A 20,131-nucleotide genomic window follows, 5' to 3' on the forward strand; every position below is an offset into this window, starting at 1 on the left:
CTCAGTGAATTCATCAGTATGAATGAACTCTTTCCTGTACAAGAAGCCAAGTGATTCATTGCTAATGTAAAAAACAAAACAAAACATTGATTATAACTGCTTTCATTACATCAGTCATTTTTCAGACAGACGTGTTTTGTATATTTCGCTCTTCGCTCTGTTTAACACAGCGGTGGAAAAACCGGGAACTCAGAATTCCACCATAAGGCTTGAATATGAGCCAACACTAAACAATACAACAGACTGAAGGATTTCACAACACGAGCCTGACAGTAAACAAAGAGGATTCTTTCATTCACTCTGCTCGCTGATCACAACCAACTTGAAGCAATTTTATCTCACAAAGGTTGTAAAACAGGGCTGAATGTGGTTTGTGGTAAACAATAGCCTGGCATCTTTTCTTTTTTTTTTTTTTTTTTTTACTTTTGTTGACTGTTTTGATGCAGAATGAGACCGTGGTACCAAACATTCTTGTGAGTTAATGAAACACCAATGATGGACGGACAACAGCATAACGTATCCATCCCATGCTGTCTTCTAGTTTGGTTAGATGAGTGTCAGCTGCTCAAATCAATCCTTAACCTCCACATCCACACTTGTTACTTCTCCTTCTCACGTCCTCGGCCATCTTGAAGTCATAAAAAAAGAAACTCATGTTGCCTCCCGGAGGTGTACATGCTGATTCTTTCTTCCTTTGTCCCGTTTCTAACCTTTCGTTTCCCATCTAAGCCATGGAAAGTAATAAATGTTTACAAGCATCTATTTGATCTGAGATATTTCATCATTGGAAATTGATGGCTGTTCATGCAAATAATTACTCAAAAAGCCGTAAAATGAATGATAGTAACAAACATCAACAAACCAAACCAATTCCAACGTCGCTTTGGACCAAATTCATCATCACCTAAACTTCCACCACAAATTGAACCAATACAGCTTTTCACGCAAACAAGTGGATGGATCATAACACAAGCTGGGTGGCCAATGAGCACTCCTCACTCCATGGATAAAACTTTTGCTGAGACCTTGCGTGTGATTTGGTGCCGACTGATCCGCGTTGGCAAGAGGCTTGTGATAAAATCTCAGGTTCATGTTTTCACCGACTCCTTTGTAACTATCTCACGCTGCTGCCTACAACGTTGCATGCAGGGGGAACATTTCAGATCAGATCCGAGGGGACCTGGTGCATAGTGGTTTTTAATCAAATACACACTCTACTGCAGAGATAGCCATCTGCTATTAGCATATAGCACGGTACATGGTAGAATCAAAGGGTCTTGTGAATGAATAGAGGGATGTGAAACTGAGACTGTGGCCGACCGTGAGGGGTTCCCATCCTTTCCGATGCATTCCCCTTGTGCACCCACTGAGTTATGTGACATAACACACACACATAGAAAACACCATGCTGCCCTGTAGCAAGTTATAGCCATGTATCTTGCGAGAAAACACACTCAAACAATGTAACAAAGGCTGTTGATTTTTCTGCATGATTAAACATGCTTCTTTAGGCTACATGCTATCTGATAGAACAGCACAGCTGGACTACATTTACTTTGTATTGCATCCCAAACGAAAGCACAAGAGAGCCTGGTATACTATAAACCAGGGACATTCATCAGACTCTTTAGATGTGGCTTCTATAGTGACATTCAATACATCTGAAGTAGTGTGTACTGTTGTTGTGGTTAGAGGGCATCTGCAAACACACACAGATCCACTATGGCTGAAGCAGGTGGGATAACGTGTGGATACATACAGAGGTGTGTGCTAATACAAGTCCATGTGAGTCTATGCATTTTCTTAGGTATTAGTTATTGATCCGTACACCAAAACCATGCGGAAAACAACAGCAAATTACCGAAACACTGATGGTGTCGATGGCCTGCCAAGAAGAAATGGTGACATTTTCAGTTTTTGAAGTTTGGGGAAAGTAAGACGTGTTTTTAACACACACCATAGACCATGATCACAGAGCGACAATGTTCATCTAACTTCACGCTGTGGGCGGGAAGCTCAAACGCTGGGATAACATTAAGCTGCTGTGTTCCAGTTCCTATAAACACAAGGAATCTGGCAAATGATCATCATTTCACTCCTTCCTGATTGATCTCAGAAGATGATGGATGTTGACAATTTGTAGTATGTGTGGCCATATGTTAAGGTACAACAACATATTTGCTAACCCATTAGCTAACATGAGTCTTCAACGACTTCCTAGTTAACATTAGTGAAATGATAGCAACTCATCAGACTCCCTGTGGTTGAAAGACTTGCAACCTAGAACAAAGCAGTACTACTTTTACGCTTCCCATCCCGAGCAGTGAGTGAGAAAAAAATGGCCACCGTGTGAATATGGTAGTTTCTTTGCTAGTTTGAGTTTCCCTTGATGCCTAACTTTTCTTCTATATAACTCACCTGGAAAGCATCGAGAAGCTTCCCGTTGAAGTCAATGATGTCTGAGGAGCCTGTGGCACCTTTTTCACCAGGATAACCCTGCAGGGAGAAAAAAGCTAATGAGAACCACATAAGCAACTCAAATTAAACAAAGGTGTAATCGGCATAAGATGGCCAGAATTTGAAGGCAGTTCCAAAAATAAAGGTGGGCAGCATAGCCGTTGAGAAACAGTCGATACAGTATGGAGGCGATTTACAGCAGCTCTGACCAGAACTATGACTCTGGGACAAGAGGAGATGTGTAGACTAAATATTTTGCCAGAATTTTTTCATATCCCAAGTGACTAGGAAGACAAACCAAGACTGTTTTGATGAGTTTTATTTGTCTGTGATGAGTTTGAAAGAATTGATGATGTGTTAATGAGGCAATTAAGCTCATGACATAGAAACTTCAATTCAGAAGGTGTGCAGTTGTATTTTTCTGTTTAGTTAGGAAAATAGTACAAAAATATCCTCTGTCTTGACATTTTCAGTGTTTATTTTGTTTACTTATTAGACTAAGTAGCGAACTACTCACATACATCTTCTGAAACTACAGGGAGATTTATGATCAGAACATCACCTCTAAGTAGTACAAAGTGGTATTACTAAACAGAACAGGCTGGGGCGAGCGGGTTAGCAATTCTAAAATCAGTAGACATCTCTGCAACACAATATAAAGTAATCTTTGACCTAAAGTCAAATCAGTTGTTTCTTCACATTCTGCCGTAATATGAATTATTTTTTAGGAATCCTTTTAACTGCAACTATGGCCATAGCTTACAAATAGCCTCTTTAATACCACAACAAAATGATTTCAGAGGGTTAAAAACAATAATAATACACATACCATGGGTCCTTGTGGTCCTTGCTCTCCTATTTCCCCTTTGTCTCCCTGTGTGATTCACAGACATGGTATATTATGGTAAAACCCTTGTTGGTGTACAAATACTGTTAATACAAAGTATTAAATATTGGTGTGTGTACTGTTTAGTCTTCTACCTTAAATCCTGGGAGTCCATCCATGCCTCTCTCTCCTTTTTCTCCCATACCTGGCTCCCCCTGTTTCAATACACAATAAACATTCAAGTTCAGTGCATAAAAAGACAGATACATTAAAATAATCCAAATGCAACAAGTGATTACTGATGAGTAAAGCTTATCTATACCTTTACTCCTGGAGGACCCTGTTGTCCTGGATAACCAGGCTCGCCGTCTTCTCCCTTTAAGATCATGAACGCCAATAAAGGTCAAGAGTGCAAACTTTAAGACACCTCTGGAGCACACAGCAGAATTTGAGATGACAGTTGAGGTTTTTGGGGAAAACAAGAAGTAGGATAATGATCTTACCGGCTTCCCAGGCAATCCCTGTGGCCCCTGAGGCAGAAATATATTTGTGTTACAGTAATTATCCAGAGAAAGATATAATCATCACGGACTTAAAACAGTACTTTATCATAAAAACATCAGAATACTTGAGGTGCAAACTGACTTTGAACGACGCTCACCTCAACGCCATCTCGACCAGGAAATCCCTGCAGAGGACAGAAAAGAAAGTTATCATCTGAACTTCAGGTAGCTCTCATCAGAATTAAACCACTTCGGACACTAGATGGCAGTGTTGCTCAAGGCACAACCTGTCCATGGACTCAAATTTATCAAGTGTGTTGACAAAGGAGAAAACAAAGATGCTTTTGCAGGTCTCTGAATGCTTTCAGGAGAAAGAAAATGTGTTAATCATTTAGTCATGACCTTTGAAGTCTCTAGATCTCGAGCCAGCAGAACACCTGTGGGAGATTTTGGATTGAGGTGTAGGAGCATTCTGCAACTACCATCGTCAAAACACCAAATGAGAGAATGCCAACAATGATGTGTATGACTAAGACGCTTTAATGAAACTTTAATTTGCCAAACATCTGTATTCAAAATGGCCTCTTTTTTTTTGCAGGACTTGGCGTGATGAGAATTAAGCAGCGGTTCCTTCACCAACACAACCATTGGGAAAGTATTCGATGTCCACTTCCTGCATCTGTCCATCGGTGATTCGGCTTATTTAGGCAAACAGACCTATTGTGGCTGTTTGTGAGGGCCAGGTGGACTCGTGTTTTGGAGTGGCGAAACATCTGCTATGAAGTCATCCATGTCGGAGACAGCTTAGTGAGATCTTGTGCAAGAGCCTTCCATTTCTCTCTCTCTCTCTCTCTCTCTCTCTCTCTCTCTCTATTTCTCTCACACACAAACACACACATGCTACTATCAAGTAGTTGTGTTTACTCCATCACTGAGTGCACTGTAATAAATGCATGATATAAATCGGAGGTCGTTAGCCCTCCATGCTGTCCTCATATTTTACGATAATGTGCAGAAGCTACTTAGATGTTTCCCAGCTGGCTCTCTTCCTCTTGCTCTCTGCAGCACATACAAACTGTCACCCCGATCTCCTCTGCTGCTATGTGCTCCTCTTTCAGTTTCATCCTCAGCAGCCTTTTAACCTCTTTTCTCAGCCCTCTTACCTCAGCCTCATCTTTTGATCTATCCCTCCACAGCAGCGGGAAACAAATAGCCGCTGCAAATAATTCTGAGCACTTCTTTTATCCTGACTGCAGAGAAGGATGGACGATGACTGGGTCAGATGTCAGATGTACTAAATATACTGAACGTAGATATGTTAAAATAGAGCAAACCTTAAAACATTCTTTATGCAACCATTCCACAACAGCAGTTTAATGTGTACAAATGACGAGGGGTGGCCATACTGCCTCACTTTCTCCCTCTCAGCCCCCTCAGACATCTGCCCACAACATGGAGCAGCTCTGAGTACCGCTCTGCCTTGTTTTGCTGTTTTGGGTTTTGCAATGCCTTCTAATCAACTTGAAGAATAAATTTGAAAATGACGATGAATTTGAAGTCACAGGACGGGCCCCCCTTCCCCTCGACTCTTTCTCTGAGCTGTGCTGGCTTTCTTTTTTGTTGGTTCTGTGGAAGCTCTCAACTCACCCACTCCGAAACCAACATTTTTCACTTGAATCCCTTTGCTGTCCTGTGCCAGTTGAGGGTAACAGAGCATTCATTCCTTTACTTAGATAAACAAAAATTACCTTCATGGCCTCCTTCTCTCTCGTCCATCCTATAACCACAGCTTAAGCAGCCATATGAACTACACTCTGGGAAACAGAAAGTTTTGAGAAACATAAACTGCCTCAAGCAAAGAGCACAACTATTGTTTGGCGAGGCTGGGAAACTGCCCATGAACTCGCCGCAGTGCCATATCTGTTTCAGGGGCGCACAGCAACACAGTCGTGGTAGGAGGGTGGGAGAATGGGGGCGTTCTGGAGAACTTTGCAGCCGCCGTCTTACAGAAAACAGATGAGGCCAGGAGTAGAGTTGCTATTCTGGGAGCTTTTAGGTAAACCACAGCTCACTGGCAAACCCGGAAGAATGGGAATATGGGTTTACTGTAATTTTCTGCATGGACCCTTTTCCTCTTAATACATTTGTATTAAACATTCACTCACACACAGAAACACACAGACATACAAAGGAACAGAATTTGCAATCTGCACCCTGCGGTTGATCTCTACCAGGTCAACACAGTTTGGGTAACGGCAGCCCCTGAAGACTGAGGTGTTGTGAGTGACTGCATTCTTTGTGGTGTAACCTTAGTTAGAGAGGGTGAGGAAAAAGATAGGAGAATGGTGGAGTGGGAGGAGAATAACAGCAACTACATGGGGTGTGTGGGTGTGTTGTTTTGTGTAGCGAGTATACATTTGACACTATAATGAATTAGTAGTGCTTACCGGCTCTCCAGCAGGGCCACGTGGCCCGTCCTTTCCTGTGTTCCCAGGGGGGCCTCGGGGACCAGGGGGACCTGGTGGGCCGGGAGGACCAGCAGGTCCAGCCTGGCCTTGGTCACCCTGATAAAAGAGAAGAGAGAAGATAAATTATTGTTATTATTATTATTATTATTATTATTATTATTATTTTATTCAGCCACGGAGAAATAAAACATTATTTTTTAATATATATAAGTCTGTTGCAGACTGTCTGCATTTGAAACTAAACAGATTTATTAAAGGCTTGCTAAAATTTCAATCACAACATGCAACAAATTCATTTTTACATAGCAACCTTAGCAGGCAATTTGAGTCATTTTTGTGTTCACCCCAGTCCAATATTCAATCTCCTTTCAGCTCCATTTTTGGTCTCCACCAACAATGGAAATGCCCCCACAGCTAGTTGCTAACTTTATCCATGTTGTTTTGTCCTGGCTGTACATTTACAGTTTTGTTTTATCATTAAAACAGCAAAAAAAAGTCCGGAGTTAATCAAAACACCTAAATTTGTGGTCGAAAACCAAAACATTGTACTGAAACACGAGTTTAGGAGAACTGTAGAGTCGGCTAACAATGGCTAGGGTAATAATCCCCTGTGAGTTTGACACTATTTTACCTTTAAACGTAAAATTGATTCATTGTAAATAAAAACTATTAGTTGTGGCTGTATAATATAAATATTTTTAATGAAATTCACAAAATGAACCATGAAGGACTTTGTGCTTAATTCAAAAAACCTAATTAAACTGTTCCATCATTAGCATGTAGCCTGATAGCATAGTTAGCTAGTTGCCCCAGCTCCTAAAATAGATGCAGACTTAAAAGAAACAACAAGACGGGACAGTGTATTTGATCAATAACAGCAGTCCTCATCCAGTGAGTCAGACTGATATTTTACACACACATGCTGACAAATACACTGTCACACATGAGAACATTTTAACTGAGAACACGGTTTTTAAAATTGAATGAGGTGTTCCTTTTCTGTTTACGCATCACAAAACAAAACCAGAACAGTCACCTCCTATTAAAGATCCTTTCATCACTTGATTTACATCTAACTGGGAACATGTCTTCTTCTTTTAATGTCCTAAAAGCTTTGCTCACCACTGAAGGGGATGTAGACCCTGTGCTGTCTCTGGTGACACTTCCTCTGCACCCTCTCATCTCTACAGACATGTGGTGCATTATGGTTAGCTTTGTTGCGGTAAGCTACATGGTACAGCAAACCCTTTCATGGAGTTGATATTACCAAGACCTCAACATAGAAGACTTAAACCTTATTTCCTTGCACTGATAATTGTTATGCCTCTATTAAGCTCTGGCAGTTACCCACAACACTCGTCTATTCTCCTTGTAATAAGAAGCACACGTGCTTTAGACATTTATACACACAATTTCACCTCATCAGACATTTTAATACTAGACAAGCCGGCACACAGGGGAGAATTATGGAAAAATAATCCAACATCAAAGGGGACAAGGTGAAAAAGAAGCGAGATGCATGACTGACCAGAGCATGAATCAGACAGGTTGGTTAAAGTGTTAAAAGTGTGCACATGCCTTAGTTGTGGTCTACCTTCAGAAAGCGTCTCTGGAAGGTGTTGGACTGCTCTCCAGAGAGAAAGCTATGGTCATATCGGGGGAAGACCATCTGAGCATCACACAGCAAAAGAGGAAAGAGAGAAAAAGAGAGGAAAGGAAATTAAGTCAAGGATGAAAGAGGGGGAGAAGAGACAGTTCATAGTTGACTAAGAGAGTGCAGATGAGAGTCCAAGAAGCTGCTCTGGGAAAAAAAGGAGATGAGCGTTCAGTGGAAGGGAAAGCACAAGACGAGGGATTTGCTCCTCTGTCTGCAGGGATAGTGACAGATCAGCAGCCTGTCAGAGAGCTTCGACTGCTGGGAGGACGACGGTCGCGTTTGTTTGGAGGGACAAACCTTGACGGTGAGAATCTGATTACTGTGCAGATGTGCAGCATATGTGCTGTAGTTAGGAGGACCCTGAAGAGAGGAAGGTAAAGGTTAAGACTTACTGATGGAGGAAAAGAGCCGAAGATTGGTAAAGAACAAAAACACATCATCTGCAAATAGTGAGACATAATTTAAAACTGAGAAATACTCAGGAAGACCCCGAAATTGCCCCCTTGGAGCTTTCAGAAACTATATCCTGACTCCCTCACTCAAACATGTATTTAATTCTGTGTGTGTGTGTGTGTGTGTGTGTGTGTGTGTGTGCGTGTGTGTTCCATTTAATGTCTTCCCGTCCTCCCCTTTGCGACCAAACCAAACAGAGGTGGCTTGGCTCTTTCCAGCTGACAGACAATACCTGTGATGATTGTCTGTCAAGCTGAAAGGAGCAGAGTTCGTCTGCCGCCAGAGAGCTCGGAGTGCTCTGCTGCCTCTCTGGTCGAGTTCCCTCCAAAGAAACGCATGGGAGGTAGGGAAGATCTAAAGAGAAGAGGGAGGAGCAGCAGCAGGGGGATAGTAGGTAGAGATGCATGAGGTTTCCGTTAACTGGCTGCGGCAGACGCTGGATAGCTGAGGTTTTTCCAACACCGCAGACCCCTCATTTTGCCTATACACCCCCCTCTCCCCACTGTCACATTCACTCGTTCACACCGTTCCCACCATGGAGACCAAATACACAAATGCTCCTTAAATATCTCATAAGAGAATAGACAGTTTCACAGTGGGTTTGCCCTTTACCACGTTCTCAACAGACCCTACGCTGATGCTAAGACAAAAAGCCATTCAACCTTGGAGCCCATGGACTTTTTGTAGCTGCACCGGGGGAGGCAACAGGAGGTTTTGGCTGGGGATGAAACTTCTATTGTGGCTCGTCTTTCAACACAAACTCCTCCGTATGGATTTGACAGTATATGGAGGCTGGAAAAAATGGCTACCAGCTTTGGAGAAAGACGCAACAGTATGCACGACCTTTTGGTTGTTCTGTAACATCTGATTGTGTTTTAATGCTCCTGTTATCCTGTGTTTGTATTCTGTTCTCGGATCAGCTTCAGCCTGACACGGGCACCAAAATAGACTGATGGACAGGAAGTCAAAGGTTGACAGAGATTCATGGCCACTTCCTGTTTTTTTTACGTATTTTCTCATCCTGTAGTAGAGTTCAGAGGTGAATCAGCACACAGTGTTGAGATCAGGGTGAAGGAGATGACTGAGCTTATGCACTGCACCATCTTTTATCAGCTCAGTCTCAGTGGACCAGTAGAGCTTTGATTCATAGCTGTCAACAGAAATAAGTCACATTTTAAAAGTTCAGTTTTTCATTTGCTAACCTATCGAGCCATATCTTGAAAATGCACCGCAGTGCCAAACCTCATTCACAACTACAGTTGTTTTAGGAGCTGCAGGGTTTGTTTTGAACCAAGCCCGTGTCTCTAAGCGATACTCTGAGGTTTTTCTGCTGCAGACTCATCCAAGGACCTCCACGCTCCAGAAGTCTTCTCCAAGTGCAATATTTACCACTTGGAAGAACCGTTTCATGCAGAATGCCAAAAAGATTTAATTCTTGCACAAACGATTACCTCAAAATCTAAAGGTTAGGCTGGGAAATCAAATGGCGTACGCCTCGATGGTAATCAGGAATTCCTGTAATGTTCCTGCGCCACATCATAAATATTGTTCTGCTCGGCAGGCCTGTCAAATTTACACTCCATTTGTCCTCTGCTATAAAACAATAGCCATTCAGTCTCATTCCAACACTCTTACATGCAACGTTCTGCCAGCGTTGTCAGGCTCAGACTTAGATTTATGACTACACATCCATTTCTAATTATTATTCCAAACCCTTTCATTTGTTGGGTGGTTGCTAAAGAACGTTATTAATAAGAAAGGCAAGTGGCAAGTGGCTAGAAAAGGGGGTTTAATCTCTGTAAGAGGAACACTTGTGGTTTGTATAAATATCTTATGTGTGATTTTTGAAAGTTTAAGTGGAGTTATAGTCCTCATACGACAGACGACTGCCTATATGGATAGTAAAAGCACCATTACGTGGAAAACATATCAGGATGAGCAATAAATTAAAAAAATAATTACCATTGCTGTTGGATTAAGTCAATACAGGTATACAGAACCTTCTGCTGGCCATGTGGTTTATGTGTATCAGCTGAATGTATACATGTAAATGTTATGTGTCTTTGTACCGAGTTAAGAACAAATCCATTATCACACATCATCAAGTCAAGTAACTGATTACCTCAGAATTACAAAGTAAAGTAGACCATTACATTTAGGTTGTACAAGCTAAAACGTTTTAACAACTTAAAATGATTAGTCTACTTTCCTTGGCAATTCTTTTGTTTGTTTGTTCTGCTTGTTTCGTCTGAACAATCCAAACAAATTCAATATGAAGACTTTGATTACAGCTAACATTCACACTAAAGATGCTGCAGCCACTTAACTTTTGTCATGTTTGCTTGAAGATATAACGTCAATCAAAATTGTTGCAGATTCATTCTTTCCTGAATGACTTCTTAATTAACTGACGTATAATTTCAGTTCTGTGTGATGTTTCATACAATTTACTATCTCAGTAGAAATGGAGAAAACATAAAAATATCAACGGTTCAGATCGAAGGGTTTAAACCCCCAAACCACACATAGATTTCTTCAATAGCTCATCATCTTGCATGTGAAGAAGTGAAACCTCGACCTTATAATATATTCTAAACATAATAAAACTAGAGAAATATTCAGGATTCATCGGGGACTTCTTCAAAGAATCCAAGCTGTTTACCAAGTAAAGCTCAGGGGGGTTATTTTCAAACCACAGTGAATAAAGCAGGAGATAATTATATAGATCCTCTGGTTGGTGGGATGATATCACATGAAAAGACAACATTGACAACATGGACCAGATGCAGAGTGAGGTTAGTCCATAATATATAAAAAAAAAGAAAAAAGAAGAGTTTGGTTGAGACTGGATGGCAGTTCTGGAGCACTTCCCCAACCGTTGGGTTTCAATGGTGAGGTTGAAGTATTTCCATCGTTCTTTAATATCATCATTTTTCATTTTTCTCTGGCTTTGGAGATGTGGGCGACTCAAACCTCATCACAGGAGCCAGACTACGTTGTTGGTGCAGTTGCTGGGGCAAGCCGCGGAGGATAAACACACTTTTCTTTTGAATAATTCAAAGACTTGAGTGTTGAAAGTTATGTGGACGGACCAAAACTTGGCAAAACTTGAGATCAGATGTGTTTGTTTGCACATGCTCAGTGGTCCCAAAGCGTGATAACAAGGAAGTGATGAGTAGTTTTTCACAATTCCTCTCTTCCTTGACTTTGTTTTCCACTTTGTCATGGTCTGTCTGGTCTGGGTTCGAATCTCAGCAGCATATGTTTTCTGTGTTGGCGTAGGTTTCCTCCTGATGAAGACCATTTTCAGTTCAGGTGCACTGATGAGTCATTTGATATGTTCCCTTTGTTCCCGGCTTAACTTATTGCGCTGCTGGTTATAATTTCGTGTTGACTCTACAGACACGACAGTGGTACATCTTGGCAAAAAAAAAAAGATTTACCAAATATCAAATATAACTGTTCTGTCTTCAAGACAAACAATTAAATATGGCAGGAGCTTTTGGAGAACCTGTATATAAATGTTCTGGTTCCCTCCTCAATTGGTGCACAAGAGATTCACTTCTTAGCATGAAAATTAAAAAAGACACAGAGTGGGGGGATCGTCAAAGACAAAACAAGAGAAGGAGGACAAAAAATGGGAGGAATACTTAAATGAAAGAGAACGGAAAAAAACTTTAGAGGAAATGTCATTTCAGCCAGGTCAGCTGTAGTGAAAAAATAGCTCAAGAATTCACATCTAACATTATAAGACATTCTCAAGCAAAGACAGAAAACATGACTTACCCTTGGCCCAATGTCTCCCTGGTCGCCCTGCGAGAAAAACAGGAAAATAACAATTGTCAGCACTTATTAGCCACTTCAAATACACACAGGAGAGAAGCTGTGACGGACAGGCTTAAAAACTGATACTTGTGTATACGAAGGAAGGACTCAAAGGTCATCCGTCCCCAAAGCAGCTCAGGATGTCGACATTTGCTGTATAAATCATTTGACAGGCCACAACTGGAATCATCTGACACGGCGCGATGGGCTCTGGGATTTTTCAGCTCTCTGATGAGGATTTGGTGTTCATGTTCTTGTCACAGAGCTACTAGCATGATTACATGACAGGAGCTGAATTTCCAAACCTCAGCATCAGCCGTCTTTTGCAATCCACGCTCATCAGTTTGATTCCTGCTCTGACAGAGGCTGTTTACTGTGACCGCGTTGTTCTTGTGGTTTCGTTTATCTGGGCAATTTTCGCTCAAGTGCAAAAAAAAAAAGAAAAAAAAAAGGTATACACACATAGTTACCGATCAGTGCACAAATGGCCACACGCACGAGCCTCCTCTGCCAACTCCAGCAGCTCTTACTGTATGGTCACTAACATTTAAGGCTGGGCAGAGGTTCACAGAGCGGGAAAACATCTGGCTATCATCGAGTCCTGCGGAAGGCATGTAAACTTGTTAAGTGCTTTGACGTGAGAATGTGCGGAGACATACGAGCTCCTACATAACTACATGTAATCTATGGCTCATTTGATGGGCGCACGGTGAAACCGTGAACGTGGGAGGGCGATGCGGAGAACACCTGTGAGGTTGTGTGTAAGTGTGTGTCGTTGCATTTGTGTCTTTCTGAAGCTGTCTGCCTGTTATTTATTGTGAGAAATACATTCAAACAGCGCATTGACTTGTCTTCCATATTGAAGCAGAGCCTACCTTTTCTCCCTTGGGTCCGGCTGGTCCCTGTAGGAGGGAGGAGATAATGGGAGACAGAGAAGATAAATCAGCTTTCTTTTGAGCAACATACAACACAGTACATCTTCCACTGGCGTCAAAGGGGAGAATTCAATCAAATGTTAAGGGGGAGTGGTATTACCGCTTAATGCAGACATGCCATCAAGACCGCTCAATCACAAGCCACTTCTGTCCGAGCATATTTCACAATAAGACAACGTGATGGGAGGAATCTCTTTTAGGATTTTTCTCATGGAGATAAAAATGATTTGGGCGAGCGATAAAACTGAAAGAGCAACGTGTTCCTTTGTTCCTCCACCAGTTTTTCTCTCGGAGAGAGATACAGAGACACATTATGCTCATTTTTAGGTTCATATTTACAAAATATTTTAATTTTGGCTTACAACTAGAATAGATTTACATGCTTTAATGTAAACACATCCGTTTTCTCAGTGCTGCACTCTGTATTCCCCCTATGTGTGAAACGCTCTGTTTTAGCTCCTGTCTCTTTAAGGCCCCTCCCCTCCTGAATACCCAGTCTGCTCTGATTGGTCAGCTCACACATGCCTGAGCCAGCACCGTGAACAACAACAGAGCCGCTGTGCTAAATCAGTTCTTATGTGTCAAGTGAGCTGCTAGGCATAAATTATGCAAATGCACAAGTATGCCACTGAGTGTGATGTCACAAAGTCACAGAATCTAAGGCGGGACTACTGACGAGGTGTTTCAGCAGTTTTTCTGTGGGAGAGAGGAGACTTTTGACCTTTTTAACATTCACAAAACTAAAGGAAAACAATAAGAAATAGCATAATAGGTCTCCTTAACAATGCTTTAGATGGGGAATGCCATGAAACACTAACTACAAACACTCACGGATAGTTTGGGAGACACTTACAAAAAGTGACACGGCGGACATTCTGATGTTGTCTTATAAACACCAGGCCCACGGATGAGTTAGTCCCTGCCAGTCGGGCTGCGCTGTGCCCTCGTCCATCTCTCTGTCTCTCTGTCTGTCTCAGTGGCACCGCAGACCGCAGACCAACGAACAGGCCGACTGCGACTCTGACAGATAGACAGCCAGAGAGGACAACACAGAGACCTGCCACCAGCTGTCTCTGATCTCAACCAGCCTCTCCGAAAGTGACCACAGTGAGAAGTTTCTACCTCGTACAGCCCACACACTCTCCCCCCTTTTTTTTTGATGTCTCTATTCTTTTCACAAATCCCAAACTGTATTTCGGACACTAGCTCCCTCGTTCTGCCTTCATTCAATTCCAATGTCTCTGAATCTGCCATGCGATCTGCCTCGAATCCTCCCTCCATCTCTAATTTGTTCCTTTCCTCACGTCTTCTCTGTCTGGCAGACATTTTCTCTGGACAGGAGCTCTAATCGTCTTCAGGAGCACGGAGCTGGAGAGAGGGCCTGGTGCAGAGGATAAGCAGTTTGTTAATGTGAGCGGCCACATGATGACAGACGGCAGCTTATCTCCTGCATGCTCCCTCCTCCAGTTCAGTTCAGGGAAACGAGAGATAGGAGGCCTAATTCAAGTGACAGCTACTGCTGCTCCTACAGATGTGTCAGCTTTTGGTTTCATTGCAGCTTCTTCTAATCCCCCGTTCCCCTGGACAGTCAGTACAAACTCGTGCTGAAACATTATTCAGACTAAGCTAACTTTTATTTTCAACTCTTCAATAGAAGTTTGTTTACAGAGACGGAAAAATTTAGATAATATCAGATAAAAACGTCGGAACACGTGTATGAAATGATTTCCTTTTGATTTAGAGGTGCACCAATAAAACAGAGTCATGTGTTTAGATATTTTTTCTTAACTTAACATAACAGTACAGCTTTTGATGAAAGGTTGGAAGTAGTCGCACAGAGGAATATAAATCTAATGCTCTTTCAACCTTAAAGATGCAATACATAAGAACTTCCCGAAAAATCATATATTTTATATTTTACATGATTACGGAATGTATCATTTGTGTAATTTTAAGCGTTGCTGTTACGATTGACGGTTCATTCGTCACCTTGGTAACAGCAGTTTGACAGAATTACTGGACATTTTATACGGAGCCTTTTAAATAAACTATGTCCATCTACTACAAAGGCCACAAGACTGAAAACTCTCGCAAGACTTGTTCATGTTCAGATTTACAGCTTCACAACTTTGTTCTTATTGTTTTTCAGTTTATTGTTATGTCCGAAAGCTATTTTGTGATAATCCTCTCGCTTGTGTCTCCCATGGCCATCATCTATCAACAAATCAAATATCTTTTTATCCTCTGCTCTCCTGTTTTCCTGCTCGCTCACATCTCTTGAGCACGGTGATCTGTGTCACACCTGCCAGGGTTTACTGCAGACCCTCAGCGACGGGGAGAGTCCTCTTTAAGGACAGACTCAGCTTGATGTCCCCTCTAGCAGGAAACAACAGCTTAACGGTGTTTGGAGAGGAGCAATTCAAACAGCTCTCATTCTGCTGTGAGGGGTTTACATTTCAGCAGACGACTCCAGAGACCAGAGACCTGAGAGAGGGAGCGGGGGTAGAGTGGCACCATAATGGCTTTTTAAAGAGCCGCCGTAGAGCTTATAAACTCTATTCTTTCCCTCACTTTTCCCACCGGTGTGTAACCCATTCGCTCCGCTTCGCCTGTTTTCACGCTACACCTGGGTGTGTCCGCGAGAACGGCGGGGTTTCAGGGGAGGGGTGATGGATGGCACTCAGAGGTGAAGTGCAAAGGGGATTTCAGCACCCGGTTCAGTTGAGCCATGATTCCCCTGCGGCTGCGGGCTCTGGGATGACTTAAGAGGTGGAACAAGAAACGAGCTGGCTACCGTGGGCCTTTTACTTCCCTGAGGAACAGTAAAAATGATTGATGAAGTTTGGCCTTCCATCCCCTGTCTTACAGGCCAAACACCCACCTGGATTCACAGTTAGAGAATCTTTGAGTATGAAGTCAGTGTAATAGATAGGACGTGTTATTAGAAAAGCAAAACAGGACAACAGGTGTGTGATGGTGTACCTGGCTTCCCTTGAGACCTGGTAAACCCTGAGAGGAGAGAAACGCACATTAAAATCAAACTTTCGTCAGTCATATCGCCATTGCGAGATCCTTTACGTCTGCTACTTCTGTGCAATACTCACTGGTTTCCCGTCCAATCCAAGTGGACCCTGTTGGAAGATAGATAAAGAGAGATTATAAAAAGACAAATGTATGAGCTAAAGTTAGGAGAACCAGGCTGACACAGAGCCATTGAATGAATTGTTTGCGATTTTGGGAATCGTGGTAATTCACTTTGTTGACACGAGATAGATGAGACTAACACCACTCTCATGTCTGTGCGCTGAGCATGAGCATGGCATGCTAGAGCCATGAAACAGTTACAGTAGCTTTTGACTACTGTAGACTGCATTTATGCTTCAAAAGTAATAAAAGTGGTGTTCAATTGTGAAAATAATTTTGCTGAACAACACTAAGAGAATCATATGTTTGACACAGAGCTTGTTGTCTGCAATAATTCTAAATCAAACTGTGAAATCCTGAATGTTTTTGTCGAACGAGCCAGGGCGAAGCCAGCGTCCGGGTTAGCCCTCCGTCTGTAGTCCGTCACATAACCCACAAAAAAAATGCAAATTGTTGTTTACACAATTGTTGTTTTGTTATACTGCTTAAAAAAACAAGATATAATGTACGCATTTGTAAAGAGTTCCAAGTTTTGATTTCCCCACTTCAGACATGCTAACTGTTTTCAGTCTTTGCCAGCAGAGCTAAGATTTTCCATTCTCTAACTTCATATTTAGTGCACAGACAAGAGAGTGGTATCGAACTTCTCATCTAACTCGGAGCAAGAAAGTGATTAAGTGTCTTCCCAAAATTGTAAAACTATTCCCTTTGATAGCAGTTCTCCAGTAACACCTACTTGTCTACTCTAGCCTAAGCCTGCTGTGAATAAAGAACATGATGAAGACACTGTGAAGACTATTTGTTTTAAATCCACTGACAGAATTACGTTCCCCCTTCAAAATATAACAAACCAGCTGTTCTTCATTAGTATTTCATAACGCTTGAGTCTTGTCTCCATATATCTCTCAGGAAACAATGTAAATGATCTTCACTCTGGACAAACACTTAAGTGGATTTGGTAGGACAAGCATATAAAAAGAGGACAATAAAAAGCGTGCATGTAAACGACAGAGAGAAACAATTATTGGAGAGTTGGGGATGTAAAAGTAGGAAAAGAGCAAAAGAGTTTTAAACAATGTTTGTATGTCCTGCCCCGGTTAACTGTGTGTTTTTGTGCGCACACAAGACTCAGATATTCAGATGTATCCAGGTGGCTGTGGTTTATAATTATTGTAGGTTTTAGAGTGTAGTGTCCAATGTGATGGACTGAGGGTGGACTCGGTCCAGCTGGATCGGTCTCGTCCCTGTGTGTTTGTGGTGATGAGATAATCAGGCAGTTTAAAGTTCCTATCCAACATCACCCGAGTGCTGAAACAGCAGTTGAAGTCGTCCACTTTGTTTACCCCATTAAAAACAGTCGAGCAGTCATTGAACCTCCTCTGCAAAGCAACGCTCAGTTCAAAGGGAGCGAACCTTTAGATCCCTACTTAAACAAAACGGACCGGTTGGCTTCAGATCAAACTTTCCAAAAACACTTAAATGTGATGTATGCGGTAAAGGCTAATGTTGACTTCCTCCTTAACGGCCGTGCTCGATGTTAAGCTAACAGTTTTTACAAAGTCCCTCAAGTCGTGTGTTGCAAAACCCTTTTCCTCACACTGGTGGCTCTGCAGACTGGAAACCATCATTAACAAGATCCTCTCAGGCCTCGGACAGGGCTTCTCTCTTCATCTTGCGGCTTTACCGGCCCCGTGGGTGCTATCGGGCCCGAGGTCCTGTCGTGAAAAACCTACCACAGTGTCGTCGCCGCCTGCTTTGATGGATGGACGGAGAAGGACGGAGGGAATGATGCTTTGGAGCTGCTCTCATTAATAGTTTATGCGATCATTCGCTGCCCCTCTTTCGTCTTGTAATGGGACAGCATGGTTATAAACTCTCTTCAAAAACACAAGTGGTTAGTGTGTATATAAGAGATTTATTAAAAGCCAAGCGAGAAAGCTTTTGAGGCTCCTGATGTCTTTTTGATTAAGGGCCGCTTGTGAAATCAGCAGTAGGCGGCTGAGACCGGAGTGGAACAAACGAGTGGTACCGATCGGGTTTGGCAATAATTTCACCATGACTGTATAAAGTTGAGAGGAGTGAAAAAGTACAGAAGTAATGCTCTGTATTTCTTTCACTGGACGCAGTATGGTGCAGGACAGGGCAGCTTGTCATTTCACCGCTCTATTAAATGCAGCATGCCAAAAAGTGAGCCTAAAAATGTCCCGACGAGCTTTCTCTCATATCGGCGTCTCTGCATTTATGTGATACATGTGTGTCAATGCGAGCGTGTGAGTGTGTGTGTGCGTGTGTGTGTGTGTGTCTGTGCGCAGTGATATCTCTGCATCTGGCAGCGTTTATCAGGGCCCGGCTCCTTCAAGACTCGTCAGGATGAGTAGACAAGGTGTACACGGTGAGGTCATCAGCTGCTGCAAAGTCTGAATCGTGAGCAAACACAGACTGATTTATAGCTGCTAACAAGCCACACGGTGGCCTGTGAACTGTGTGTGTGTGTGTGTGTGTGTGTGTATGTGTCTTCCACTATGTGAGAGAGAAAGGAAGAGGGAGACAGTAAAACCCTGTATCTAATATCTGGCAGCTGACGGTTAGCATCCGGTAGATACTGTAACTTCTACGAGCTTACTGAGCACTACATAGTTTTGGAGGAGAAATGTACAATATCAACAAGGGAATAATACAAAAATACAATAAGGTCCCCAGAACACTGTTTGAAGCTAGACAGGTGGCAGGGTCGGCCAAATATAAACAAAGTAAAACAGTATGTTTGATATTGGAGTTTATTTAGTTTGTGAAGACATCAATAAAGATGTTTCTCTTCTGACTAAAATTTTACAACCAAAAACTACATAGTGCAGCTTTAATTGGTGTCCATGATGGAATAAAATAAAACCCAGATCTACTTTGGCTACCTGGAGAAATAAATCAGCGTTCTGGGAAGCTCCTTTATGACTGATAAGATGCTTTAAAATATACGAGCCCTTCTTAAATCAGCAACAGAGGTCACAAGAAACGTTTTAATGGAAACCGAGGGAAACCTGGGCCTGTAGGGTTAATATGAATATGAGTCGGGAACACAGGAGCCAGAGGAAATTGGATTTTGATATGTGACCCTTAATATATTCTTTTCTGTATAGCTGCATTGTTGTACTGTACGAATCTCCAGCACACGCTTCAGTCTGCAGGGGCGGGAAAACAAGCTGGAATTCAAATAAAAATAGAAAAATGCCTAACCAGAAAAAGCCCCTACTAAAATCTCTTCATCTCACACCGCAAATGGATCAGGCTGCAGAACAAAAAAAGACAAGGAGGACGGACAGAGGAGCGGAGAAGGGAAAAAAAACCAAAAACTGGGAGATTAACATTGAGAAAAAGTGAGAAAATAGGCCTGAGATTACCACCGAAACCTCAAGTGAATGTAGGGGGGGAGGGAGATAAAATAATGCCTTTTGCAGTGTGTGTGGCTCCTTTGTGTGTATTCCTCGTCTGCATCGCCATCTTGTCCCGCAGCGTCCCTCGGCAGATTAAAAAGATTTAAGAAAAAAGACACGACTCAGCATTCCCACCAATTAAATGGCTATTAAACACATTTCTGGAAAATAACTCGGCCTGCAGGAGGGCATACGTCGCTGTCTATGTTCGTGTGTGTGTGAGTGCTCTGAAACAGGGGGCGAGGGGTGTCTCTGCTGTCTTTATTGTGTGCTCCCTACGGCGCAGTCTGCTAATTATCCAGTAGGGCGTAATTGCTGAGGATGCGGCGCGAAAAAACTTGTTGTCTGCACATCAGAGCAGGCGTCTCAGCGAGAAACACACACGGCGCAGTAGCATGTGTCGCGCACATTAGGCTTAATTATGCGACAGTGAGC

The 20,131-nt window shown here is 42.4% G+C and overlaps 1 protein-coding gene across 8 annotated transcripts in view; it reads right to left on the reverse strand.

The window, feature by feature from the left end:
* Positions 1-20,131, reverse strand: part of col23a1a (collagen type XXIII alpha 1 chain a) — a 127,052-nt gene that overhangs the window by 7,426 nt on the left and 99,495 nt on the right. For 6 of the 8 annotated variants that reach the window (XM_030397218.1, XM_030397222.1, XM_030397224.1 and 3 more), the window contains 13 exons: positions 16,229-16,255; positions 16,107-16,133; positions 13,065-13,091; positions 12,151-12,177; positions 7,849-7,923; positions 6,234-6,350; positions 3,945-3,971; positions 3,787-3,813; positions 3,606-3,659; positions 3,439-3,498; positions 3,287-3,331; positions 2,419-2,496; positions 1,862-1,885 (listed from right to left, as the gene is read on the reverse strand). In XM_030397218.1, the coding sequence (XP_030253078.1) occupies positions 1,862-1,885; positions 2,419-2,496; positions 3,287-3,331; positions 3,439-3,498; positions 3,606-3,659; positions 3,787-3,813; positions 3,945-3,971; positions 6,234-6,350; positions 7,849-7,923; positions 12,151-12,177; positions 13,065-13,091; positions 16,107-16,133; positions 16,229-16,255 (615 nt within the window). Of the gene's footprint in view, positions 1-1,861; positions 1,886-2,418; positions 2,497-3,286; positions 3,332-3,438; positions 3,499-3,605; positions 3,660-3,786; positions 3,814-3,944; positions 3,972-6,233; positions 6,351-7,848; positions 7,924-8,208; positions 8,272-12,150; positions 12,178-13,064; positions 13,092-16,106; positions 16,134-16,228; positions 16,256-20,131 lie in introns of all 8 variants that reach the window. The other 2 variants (XM_030397220.1, XM_030397221.1) reach the window with 2 other exon arrangements.

The sequence above is a fragment of the Sparus aurata genome, chromosome 18 (genome assembly GCF_900880675.1).
Source record: "Sparus aurata chromosome 18, fSpaAur1.1, whole genome shotgun sequence".
In the NCBI taxonomy this organism is placed as follows: domain Eukaryota; kingdom Metazoa; phylum Chordata; class Actinopteri; order Spariformes; family Sparidae; genus Sparus; species Sparus aurata.